This window comes from Dasypus novemcinctus, chromosome 26 (genome assembly GCF_030445035.2).
Source record: "Dasypus novemcinctus isolate mDasNov1 chromosome 26, mDasNov1.1.hap2, whole genome shotgun sequence".
NCBI classification, from domain to species: domain Eukaryota; kingdom Metazoa; phylum Chordata; class Mammalia; order Cingulata; family Dasypodidae; genus Dasypus; species Dasypus novemcinctus.
Window position 1 is genome coordinate 25134343 of NC_080698.1, and position 13252 is coordinate 25147594.

Here is a 13252-nt window from a genome sequence, read left to right on the forward strand (position 1 = left end):
AGGCATTAAGGGAACTCTTGAACAAACAATTAGAAGACCTAAAAAGTCAATAGCAAATTGGCAGAAGAAGAAAGTCCTGCATTATCAGTTGTGACTTGAAATGTAAATGGATTAAACTCTCCAGTCAAAAGGCAGAGACAGGCAGAATGGACAAAAGAATATGACCCAACTTTATACTCTCTGCAAGAGACTCACCTTAAATTCAAAGATAGAAGTAGATCAAAAAGTGAAAGGATGACGCAGCAAAGGGACACAGAGAACAGACAACTGGGGCGGGAGTGGGGGAAGGGGAGAGAAATAAATAAAAATAAATCTTTAAAAAAAAAAAGTCAAAGGATGGAAACAAATATACCAAGTAAGTAATAAAGAGAGCAGGAGTAGTTAAACTAATATCAGACAAAATAGACTTTAAGTCAAAAACAGGTACAAGGGACAGAGATGACCATTATATACTGATATAAGGGGACAATTCAACAAGAAGATGCAACAATCATAAATAAATATGCACCTAAGAGCAGAGCCCTGAAATATATGAAGCAAATACTGATGGTTCTATATTAATAGTAAAAAGGGAGAAATTAATGGTTCTACATTAATAGTATGAAATTTTAATATACCACTTTCAGTAATGGACAGAATATCTAATCGTAAACTCAATAAAGAAATTCAAAACTTGAATGATACTTTAAAACAACTAGACCTAATGGACATACATAGAACTCTTCAGCCAAAAAAAACGCAATATAGGGAAACGGACTTTGGCCCAGTGGTTAGGGCGTCCGTCTACCATATGGGAGGTCCGCGGTTCAAACCCCGGGCCTCCTTGACCCGTGTGGAGCTGGCCCATGCGCAGTGCTGATGCGCGCAAGGAGTGCCGTGCCGTGCCACGCAAGGGTGTCCCCCGCGTGGGGTAGCCCCACGCGCAAGGAGTGCGCCCGTGAGGAAAGCCGCCCAGCGTGAAAAGAAAGTGCAGCCTGCCCAGGAATGGCGCCGCCCACACTTCCCGTGCTGCTGACGACAACAGAAGTGGACAAAGAAACAAGATGCAGCAAATAGACACCAAGAACAGACAACCAGGGGAGGGGGGGGGGGTTAAATAAATAAATAAATCTTTAAAAAAAAAAACACAATATACATTCTTCTTGAGTGCACATGGATCATTCTCCAGGATAAATGATAAGTTACAAAACAAATCTCAATAAATTCAAAAATATTCAATTTTTTTTCCAACCACAATGGAATGAAGCTAGAAATAAATAATAGAAAGAGAAATGCACAATTCACAAATAAGAGGAAATTAAACAATATACTCAAACAACCAAGGGGTTACAAAGGAAATCACAAGCATTAGGAAATATCTTGGGAAGCAGATTTGGCCTAACAGATAGGGCATCCGCCTACCACATGGGAGGTCCAAGGTTCAAACCTAGGGCCTCCTGACCCATGTGATGAACTGGCCCATGCGCAGTGCTGATACAGGCAAGGAGTGCCATGCCATGCAGGGGTGTCCCCTGCATAGGTGACCCCACATGCAAGGAGCACGTGCCGTAAGGAGAGCCACCCAGCGTGAGAAAAGCGCAGCCTGCCCAGGAATGGCGCTGCACACACCAAGAGCTGATGCAGCAAGATGCTACAACAAAAAGAGACACAGATTCCGGGTGCCTCTGACAAGAATACAAGCAGACACAGAAGAACACACAGTGAACAGACACAGAAAGCAGACAACTGGGGGCAGGGGGGAAGCAGAGAAGGGGATAGAAAAAAGGAAATATCTTGAGGCCAATGAAAATTAAAATACAACATACCAAAACTTATCAGGGAAGTGGATGTGCCTCAAGGGATTGAGCTCCTGCCTACCATATGGGAGGCCCTGGGTTCGGTTCCCAGTGCCTCCTAAAGAAGATAAGCATGACAGCAAGCTGATGGGGTGGGCAGGCGCAGTGAGCTGACACAATAAGATGACACAATAAGAGACAAGAAAAATATAATGAGAGATAAAACAAAGCATGAAGCAGAGGTGGTTCAAGCCTCCCACATCAGAGATCCAGGGTTCAGTTCCCGGGCCTCCTAAAAAGAAGACCAGCACCCAAGAAACAGACACAGCAAATGCAAAACGAAGGGGTGGGAAGAAATTAAAATAAATCTTTAGGGAAAAAAAAACATATGGGATGCAGCAAAGGCAATGCTGAGAGGGAAATTTATACATCTGAATACTAACATTGAAAAAAAGAAAGGCTTGAAATCAGAGACCTAACCTCAGTACTGGAAGAACTAGAAAAAGAAGAGCAAACTAAACCCAAAGTGAACAGAAGGAAGGAAATAAAGATCAGGGCTGAGATATGAGATAAGAGAATTTTTTAAAAAAACAATAGCAACAAAACCAAAAGTTGGTTCTTTGAAAAGATCAATGAAATTAACAAGCATTTAGCTAGACTGACAAAGAAAAATACAGAGGACACAAATAACTAAAACCAGAAATGACAAGGGGGGCATCACTACCAATCCCACAGAAATAAAAAGCATTATAAGAGGACACTGTAAAAAACTTACACCAACAAATCAGATAACCTAGATGAAATGGGCAAATTTCAAGAAACTCACAAACTTCTATACTGACTCAAGAAATACAAGATTACACAGTCTAATAACATGTAAAGAGACTGAATCGGTAATAAAAATATCCCAACAAAGAAACGGCCAGGACGAGAACATTCCAAGAAGAATTAACACCTATCCTGCTCAATGTCTTCAGAAAAACTGAAGAAGAGGGAACACTCCCTAACTCGCCCTCATACCAAAACCAGATAAAGATACCACAAGGAAAGAGAATTACTCATCAATTTCTTACAAATATAGACCCAAAAATCCTCAAAGAAATACTAGCAAACCGACTCCAAGAGAATAACAAAAGAATTATACAACATGATCACATGCGATTCATCCCAGGTATGCAAGGGTGACTCAACATAAGAAAATCAATTACTGTAATACACCACATTAACAAAAGAAGGGAAAAAACAAAACATGATCATCTCAATTGATGCAGAAAAAGCATCTGACAAAATTTAGCACCCCTTCTTAATAAAAACATGTAGAAAACTAGGAATAGAAGGAAACTTCCTCAGTACGAAAAAGGCATAACACAGCTATCATATCCAATGGTAAAAACCAGAGAACCTTCCCTCTAGGATCAGAGACAAGGCAAGGATGCCCACCATCACCATGTTATTCAACATTATACTGGAAGTTCTTGCCAGAGCAATTAGGTGAAAGAAAGAAAGAGAAAGCATCCAAATTGGAAAAGAAAAAAGAAAAACTTTCTCTATTTGCTGATGACATGATCCTATATACAGAAAATCCTGAAAAATCCACAACTAAGCTCCTAGAGTTATTAAACGAATTTAGCAAACTGGTGGGGTACAAGATCAACACCCAAAAAACTAGTAGTATTTTTATACATTAGTAATGAACAATCAGAACAAGAAATTAAGAAAAGAAATTACACTCACAATGGCAACTAAGACTCAAATATCTAGGAGTAAATCTAACCAAGGATGTAAAGGACTTATACCCAGAAAATGATAAGACATTGCTGGAAGAAATTAAAGATGACCTAAATAAATAGAAAGACATTCCATGGTCATGGACTGGAAGAGTAAATATTGCCAAAATGACAATTCCACCCAAAGGTATTTACAGACTCAAAGCAATCTCAATCAAGATTCAAACAGGCAATTTCTGGGAAGATGGCTTTAGAGTAGGCAGGCAGAGCTCAACTCTCTCACAAAAACAATGGAGAAAAGGCCAAAAGTTGTCCAAGGGACTTGCTTTGGAGGTGAGCAGAGAATAGTGCTGCACAATCCCCAGAAGGATGAGGGACAGAAAGACAAAGAACCCCAAGATATAGGAGGCATACACTGGCAAAACTGAAGGGAGAAATAGACATCTCTACAATAATAGTTAGAGACGTCAATACACCACTCTCATAATTGAACAGAACAACTGGACAGAGAATAAAGAAACAGAAAGCTTAAATAATATAAATGATCTAGACCTAACCGACATTTATAGATTACACCCCAAAACAGCAGGATATACATTCTTTTCAAGCATTCACGGTCCCTTCTCTAGGATAGACCATATATTTAGTCACAACACTGGTCTCTATAAATTTTAAAAGATTGAGATTATAGAAAAAACTTTCGCTGATCATAACAGAATGAAGCTGGAAACCAATAACAGATGGAAAAAGGGAAAATTCATATATGTATGGAGATTAAAAAACAAATAATCAGTGCGTCAAGGAAGAAATTGCAAGAGAATTCAGAAAATATCTTGAGACAAATGAATATGAGAACACAACATATCAAAACCTATGGGACACAGCAAAGGCAGTGCTGAGAGGGAAACATATAGCCCTCAATGCTTACATTAAAAAAGAAGGAAAAAAAGAGAAAAAAAGAATAAGAAGGAAGAGATAAAATCGAAGACCTAATTGCACACCTGGAGGAACTAGAAACAAACAAACAAAAACCGGCAAACTAATCCCAAACCAAGCCGAAGAAAAGAAATAGTAAAGATCAGAGCAGAAATAAATGAAAAGAGAAAAAACCCAGAGAGAGAATCAATAAAACCAAAGTTGGTTCTTTACGAAGATCAACAAAATCAACAAAGCCTTAGCTACACTGCCAAAGAAAAAAAGAGAGAAGATACAAACAAAATAAGGAAAGAAAGTGGGGGGGGGGGGGAGTGGGGGGCGCGGATGTGGCTCAACTGACAGAGCATCCACCTACCATATGGGGAGGTCCAGGGTTCAAACCCAGGGCCTCCTGACCTGTGTGGTGAGCTGGCCCATGTGCAGTGCTGCTGCACACAAGGTGTGCTGTGCCATGCAGGGGTGTCCCCCGCGTAAGGGAGACCCACATGCAAGGAGTGTGCCCCGTACCTAGCCGCGCTACACAAAAGAAAAAAGCTCACCCAGGAGTGATGCTGCACACACCGAGAGCTGGCGCAACAAGGAGACACAGATTCCCAGTGCCACTGAGAATGCAAGAGGACACAGAACACCACATAGCAAATGGACACAGAGAGCAGACAAAGGGGAGGGAGGGGGGAAGAGAAATAATAAAATAAATCTTAAAAAAAAAGAAAAGAAAAGAAAGAGGGGACATTACCACTGACCCTGCAGAAATAAGAACAACTATAAGAGAATACTATGAAAAACTATATGCCAAAACTAAACATCATAGAAGAGATAGGACAAATTCCTAGAAATACATGAACAACCTTCAGTGACCCTAGAGGAAATAAAAGACCTCAAGAAATCAACCATAAGTAAAGAGATTGAAACACTCACCAAAAACCTCCCAAACATGAAAAGCTCAGGACCAGATGGCTTCAGATAAATTCTACCAATCATTCAAAGACGATTTAATACCAATTTTGCCCAAGCTCTTCCAAAAAAACAGGAAAGAATGCTACCAATCTCATTCTATGAAGCCAACATCTCCCTAATACCAAAACCAGATAAAGATACTAAAAAGACAGAAATTACAAACCAATTTATAGAATGAATATACATGCAAAAATCCTCAACAAAATACTTGCAAACCAAATCCAGAACCACATTACAAGAATTATACACCACAATCAAGTGGGTTTTATTCTAGGTATGCAAGGGTGTTTTAACACTATCACCACTGTTATTCACTACTGTGCTAGAAGTTCTAGCTAAAGCAACTAGGCTAGATAAAGAAATAAAAAGCACCCAAATAGGAAAGGAAGAAGTAAAACTTTCATTCTTTGCTGATGATATGATGCTATATATAGAAAATCCTTAAAAAATCCACAACAAAGCTACTAGTACTAAAATTCAAGTTCAGCAAATTAGGCCAGTCTATTCAATAAATGGTGCTGGGAGAATTGGATATCCGTATCCAAAGAAAAGAAAAAGGGTGTGTATCTCACACTTTATTCAAAAATTAACTCAAAATGGATCAAGGACCTAAATATAAAAGCAGGAAGCGGACTTGGCCCAGTGGTTAGGGCGTCCGTCTACCACATGGGAGGTCCTCGGTTCAGACCTCAGGCCTCCCTGACCCGTGTGGAGCTGGCCCAAGCACAGTACTGATGTGCGCAAGGAGTGCCATGCCATGCAGGGGTGTTCCCCGCCTAAGGGAGCCCCACACGCAAGGAGTGTGCCCCGTAAGGATAGCCGCCCAGTGCGAAAGAATGGGCAGCCTGCCCAGGAATGGGGCCGCATACATGGAGAGCTGACACAGCAAGATGACGCAGCAAAAAGAAACACAGATTCCCATGCCACTGACAACAACAGAAGCGGACAAAGAAGAAGACACAGTAAATAAGACACAGAGATCAAACAACCGGGGCGGGGGGAAAGGGAAGATGGATAAATAAATAAATATAAAAGCTACAACCATAAACTCCTAGAAAGAAATGTAGGAAAATATCTTCAAGATCTTTTGGTAGGTGGTAGTTTCTTAAAACTTACACCCAAAGCAGGAACAACGAAAGAAGAAATAGATAAATGGGACCTCTTCAAAATGAAACACTTTTGTTCTTCAAATGGGAAAAAATACTTAGAAACCACATATCTGATATGGGTTTGAATATCCATGTTATATAAAGACATCATACAACTCAATGATAAAAAGACAAGAAACTCAATTTAAAAATGGACAAAAGGGAAGAGGACTTGGCCCAGTGGATAGGGTGTCCGTCTACCACATTGGAGGTACGTGGTTCAAACCCTGGGCCTCCTTGACCCGTGTGGAGCTGGCCCACACGCAGTGCTGATGCGCGCAAGGACTGCCCTGCCATGCAGGGGTGTACCCCGCATAGGGGAGCCCCAAGCGCAAGGAGTGCGCTCCAAAGGAGAGCCACCCAGCAAGGAAGAAGTTCAGACTGCCTAGGAATGGCACCGCACACACGGAGAGTTGACACAGCAAGATGACGCAACAAAAAAAGAAACAAAGATTCCTGTGTCGCTGACAACAACAGAAGCGGACAAAAACAAGAACACACAGCAAATGGACACAGAGAACAGACAACTGGGGGGAGAAAGGGAGAGAAATAAATAAAATAAATCTTTAAAATAAAAATAAAAATAAAAATGGATGAAAGACTTGAATAGACATTTCTCCAAAGAGGAAATACAAATGGGCAAAAAGCACATGAAAAAATGTTCAACATCACTAGCTATTAGGGAAATGCAGATCAAATCTACAATGAGATACCATTTCAAAACTTATATAGAATGGCCATTATTTTTTAAAAAACACAGAAAACTACAAGTTCTGAAAAGGATGTGGAGAAACAGGAACATTCCTTCACTGTTGATGGGAATGTAGTACGGTGAAACATCAGTGGAAGACAGTTTGGCAGCACCTCAAGAAGCTGAATATAGAACTGCTGTATGATCCAGCAATCCTGTAACTAGGAATATTCTGAAGAACTGAAAGCAAGGACACAAACTGACATTTGCACACCAAATGTTCACAACTGCTAAAATATGAAACCAGCCCAAGTATCCATCAACCGATGAATGGATAAACAAAAGGTGATACACACACATTGTGGAATACTATTCAGCTGTGAGAAGAAATGAAATCAGGATGCACATGACAACATGGATGAACCTAGAGGACATTATGTTGAGAGAAATAAGCCAGACACAAAAGGACAAATATTGTATGGTCTCACTAATAATATGAACTAAATATGATGAGTAAACCCAGACGTAAACTCTAGAGAATGGGTTACTAGGAGATAAATTATGGATTGAGAATGGGAGGTGATACTTGTTATTAATGTAGCATTATTAATAAGATTAATTGTAAAAGTGTGGAAATTAATAGAGTTAATGGTAACATATAATAACTATCACTGCTGATTTACAAATGTGATTGTGGCTATAAGGGATGTGTTTGTGGGTGTAAATGTCAACCGAAAGAAAACTAGAGAATATTTAGGGAATATCTAACAGTGATTTCAGTGGTAGATGAAAATTGCAATTAATAGTATAAATACAAGAACCCTCTTTTTTTACAAGTGCTAAGAATATGGTGATACATGGGAAAATTACAACTAACGTAACTTATGGACAATAGTTAACAGTAATTGTAATACTCTGCTACAATGGCAAGAAGTTATTTTTTCAACACTAAGGGACAACAAGCATGAGGTATAAGGGGGTATAGGATTTTTCCCTTTGGAGTAACAAAAATGTTCTAAAATTGAGGTGATGACAGTACAACTCTGTGATGAAAATGAGTCACTGAGTGTACACTCTGAACAGACTGCATAGAGCATGAAACTGTATAACACAGGGAATCCAATGGTGTACTGTGGTTAATGGGACAAATATGAGAACGTTTTCTCCTAAACAATAACAAATACATAATACTAATAAAGGGTGGTAATAATCGAGTGGGTGGCAGGAAAAATACACCAGATATAAGGGGTATAGTTGGTAGTAATATTTTGATGTGTTCTTGAATAGTCTGTAACAAATATTTCACAACAATGCAAGGTGTGGTGGGGAGATGAATGGGAGCCCTGTATGATCATATGCATGTTTGTTTTATAAATTCACAGACTTTACAAATTTATCATTTATGTATGTCCATGTATGAATGCTATACTTCATCAAAATTTTATTTTCAAAAATTCCAATAACACTATAAGAGCAAAAACTCTGATCAATAGCAAAATGTTTAGAATAAATCTGACTAGACTTAACGCAAAAAAAAAAAATTCTACCAGCCTTCTTTACAGAAACAGAAAAGCCAATCATCAAATTTATACGGAAGGATAAGGTGCCCTGAACAGCCAAAGTCATCCTAAAAAAAGAATGAAGTTGGAGGGCTCATACTTACCAATCTTAAAACTTACTATAAAGCCATAGTAATCAAAACAGCATGATACTGGCACAAGACAGATATACAGACCAATGGAATCAAACTGAGCTTTCAGAAATAAATAGTCACATCTATGATCCACTTAATTTTGACAGGGGTCCCAAGTCTTTCAATGGGGAAAGATAGTCTCTTCAACAAACTGTGCTGGAAAACTGGACCTCACTGTGCAAAAGAATGAAGGTGGACCCCTACCTCACATCATATATAAAAATCAACTCAAAATGGATCTTAGACCTAATTATAAGAACTAGAACTAAAAAACTCCTGGAAGAAAATGTAAGAAGGTATCTTCTAGACCTCATGTTAGGCCATAGTTTCTTAGACTTTATGCCTAAAGCACAAAGAAAAAAATAGAAAATGGGACCTCATCAAAATTTAAAACTTTGCATCTCAGAGGACTTTATCATGGAAGTAAAAAGGCAAACTACTCAAAGGGAGAAAATATTTGGAAACCACATATGTGGTAAGGGTTTAATATCCAGAATATATACAGAACTCCTACAACTCAACACTAAAAAGACAACCCATTTAAAAAATGGGCTAAAGACCTGAATAAACATTTCTCCAGAGAAGAAATTCAAATGGCCAAAAAGCACATGAAAAAATGCTCAACGTCATTAGCTATTAGGGAAATGCAAACTCAAACTACAGTGAGACACTATTTCATACCCTCTAGAATGGCAACCATTAAAATGGAAAAATTTAAGTGTTGTGGAGGATGTGGAGAAATAGGAACTCTCATTATTGCTGGTGAGAATATAAAATGGTGCAATTACTGTGGCAGAAAGTTTGGAGATTCCTCAGAAAGTTAAGCATAGAATTACCACATGACCCGGAATTCCCACTTCTAGGTATATACCCTAAAGATCTGAAAGCAGGGAGAAGATCAGATATTTGCACACCAATGTTCACAGCAGCATTATTCACAACTGTCAAAAGATGAAAACAACCCCAGTGCCCATCAACCAATGAATGGATAAAATTTGGTACAGCCATACAATGGGATATTATTCAGCTACAAAAAGAATGAAATTCTCATACATGTGACACCATGGATGAACCTAGACAATACCATGTTGAATAAAATAAGGCAGACAGAAAAGAACAAATATTACATAACCTCACTGACATGAAATAATTAGAATAAGCAAATTCATAGAATCAGAGTCTAGAATATAGGATACCAGGAGACATGATGGAAGTATGGAATAGGAAGTTAATGCTTAAATTGTATAACATTTCTATTTGGGTTGATAGTTAAGTTTTGTAATGGAAGGTGGTGATGGCAGTACAACATTACAAACATAATTAGCAGCACTGAATTATGTATTTGAATGTGGTTAAAAGGGGAAATTTTAGTATATATGCTACCAGATTAAAAATTTGCTAAAAAACATAGGACTGTACAACACATTGAACGCTACTGCAAATGATGAACTATCGTTAATAGTACTATTATAAAAATATTCTTTCATAAATGGTAACAAATGTACCACACTAATATCAGGTGATAATAATAGGAAGGTATATAGGAACTTTTTATTTTATATATAATTCTTCTGTAAACCTACAACTTCTCTAATGAAAACACACACAAACCACCTAGGGTAAACACAAATTATTAGCTCTTTTTAAACTTTTCTGTATTTTCCAAATTATTACAATGACCAAGTGTTAAACTTAAAATCAGAAAGAAAAAAAAGATTTTAAATTTAAATTAAATAACAATAGCTACTATCCTTTAATATGTAAGTACTAAGTATGTGCCAGGTACTAGACTAAACTCTCAGACCCTATCTTTAATTTTCATTAAGTAGGTACTATTATCATCCCTACTTTACAGATGAAGAAACTGAGATATAGAGAGGTTCAGTAAATCATAATTACTGAAGCTGGAATTAGAACCAAGGCAATCTGAACCCAAGTGCCTATGCTACTTCATTTTTTATAATGACACCATGACATCTTGTATCCAAATGCTTCAAGGTGCACTGCTTAAATTTAAGAACATGCAAAGCCCATCCTATTAACCACAATTATACAGTCACTAAATTTAAAAAGGGCATGTAAATTATGCTGGGTGCTACGGGGACCAATCTGGCCATACATAGTAGAAGAAAATCTTTTCATTGTCTAAACTTCAGAAATTTCATTTCTTAGAACACACCTTAGAAATGCTAACTTATATACACAAGGAGGCATTTACCAGGATGTTTTCACAGCAGCAGCTTTGTAATATCAAAAAGCTGGAAAAACATATACGCCCATCAATAGTAGAATGGCTACAAAAACTATAGCCTAGCCCCACAATGGAGTAATTAGTAGCAGTTACCCAGAATGTGTACATTTACGTACATTAACGTGGAAAGATCTCTCAGATATAATACTGAATGAAAAAAGTAAACAGAACATAAATATACTATGAGCCCATTTATTTAAAAAAAAAGCACATAGAAAAAAACACGATTACCTATTTTCTACAAATACCTATACATACATGTAAATACACAATAAAAGAAAATATTGTGTAAATAACAGTAATTACAGATAAGGAGGAATACACACTTGGCTGATGTTTAAGGGCAGGTGATAAAAGGGTATGGCAAGAAGACTATTTTTCTTGCTGGTGATTTACATGTTCAGGAGAGCTTGTACTACCTCTGTACTTAGGAGGAAGTTAATTTTTTAAAAAAAATTTTTTGATGAGATATTCATCTGGAACAGCCCCAATTTTAGACTAAACTACCTACAGGGAGAGAAAATGATCTCCACTCACCTTGTCACCTATCCGACAGAGGTACTCGGCCTTTGTCATCATTGCATCACGGATTTCGCTCTCTCCCAGATTCTTCTCTGCATCTTCCAGCTCTTCATCCAAACGTTTCAACTCTTCTTCATTTGCCTTCTTCATTTTATTGAGGAGGTCCATGTCCATCTGCCAGTCAAGAGATTTGCACAAGGCTTCATAGTAAGGGGCCATATCTGAAAGCCAAAAGGAAGGATATGACTTAGGAGTTGGGGTCAGTTTAGCCTCAAGTCAGTGTGTGGCCACCCACCTGTTCCTCACTACATAGTTATGCCATCCACCAACCTCCTAAACACTACCAGGAAGGAAGAGGACAGAGCATGGTACAGGACTTGGCACAGAGTGGGCAGTCCATAAATGTTCGCGGTAGGAAGTGTGCACCAGGCAGGGCCAATCCTCAGTTTGCCTCTTGACAGCCTCGGTTCCAACAGAATCCTCAAGCAAGGGAAAGGGTCAAGCCTGCATATACGCGTACACTATACTCAGACACGTGTGCTCACATATACCCAGAATGCCCTCTAAGTGCCATTCACTGCTAGGAAGTCCGAAAGGAGCTGAACCCAAACTTCCGCTCCAAGAACGCCCCCAGCGCGGGACCAGTCTCAAATGACAACAGTGACTGAACCCTTGCTCTGTGCCTAGGCTAAATATCCCCCAGGATGCCCTCAGAGGGTAAGACCCTCAGAGTTGCATAACCATCCAAGAGCAAAGTCGGGGTTCCCTAGCGCTCCCCGCACCGGGACCCAACAAAAGGGATAGCCCGAAGGGATGAGAAGCGGGGTGTAATCTCGGAAACTCCGTCAGGGACCGGAGCCCCATCGGGAAAAATCCCCGCAGGCTCCGGCGCGCGGAGCGACCCCGAGCTAGGCCGCTGACTCGGCGTTCGCGCGGGCCTCACTGTTATCGCGGACGGCCGCCATCAGCTCGTCGCGCACGGCCGTGTCCCCACGGTGCTCCGGCAGGCTGAGCAGGAAGCGCAGCTGAGCGATGCGAAGGTCGGGGTTCTTGGGCAGACCCTCTTCCTCCAAGTTCTCCAGCGGCATCGTGAGGGCGGCGGCGGCAGTTGAGGAGGTGACGGCAACTCAGGGCAGACCCGAGACGGCAGCAGCGCCGGCGGTGGCGACGGAAGCGGGAGGAGCCGGCGAGTGGGCCCAGCCGCCTCCCTCCCGGCTTCCGGTGCCGCTTCCGCCCTGGCCGGCAGCGTCCCCTGCTGGACCCCGCCGGAAACACCTCGCCCGGCCTGAGAGCAGTCACCCGCCTGTGGTCGCCGGCGGCTTTCCCTAGCTCGCCGCCGGGTGGAGTCCCCAGAGCGGACAGGGTTCGATTTCGCGAACCCTTTCCTCCCTCACTAAAATCGTTAGCAACGACTCTTCAATCCACTTTTAATTGACACAAGCTGGCAATCTTTTTAAATTTTTGAAAATAATAGTAACAGTAATAAAAACCACCACCACAACTTGTCCACCACAACTTGTCTATCCTTGTTCTTTGCCTGGCCCTTTACTTT

The 13252-nt window shown here is 40.1% G+C and overlaps 1 protein-coding gene across 1 annotated transcript in view; it reads right to left on the reverse strand.

Annotated features, from left to right (window-relative positions):
- PSMD6 (proteasome 26S subunit, non-ATPase 6) overlaps positions 1-12898 on the reverse strand; it is a 45612-nt gene extending 32714 nt beyond the window's left edge. Inside the window, exons 1-2 of the mRNA XM_004482460.5 lie at positions 12644-12898; positions 11716-11921 (exon numbers count right to left, since the gene is read on the reverse strand). Coding sequence (XP_004482517.1) covers positions 11716-11921; positions 12644-12788 — 351 coding nt within the window. The 5' untranslated portion in view covers positions 12789-12898. The remainder of the gene's footprint in view (positions 1-11715; positions 11922-12643) is intronic.
- Positions 12899-13252: the final 354 nt, after the last annotated feature.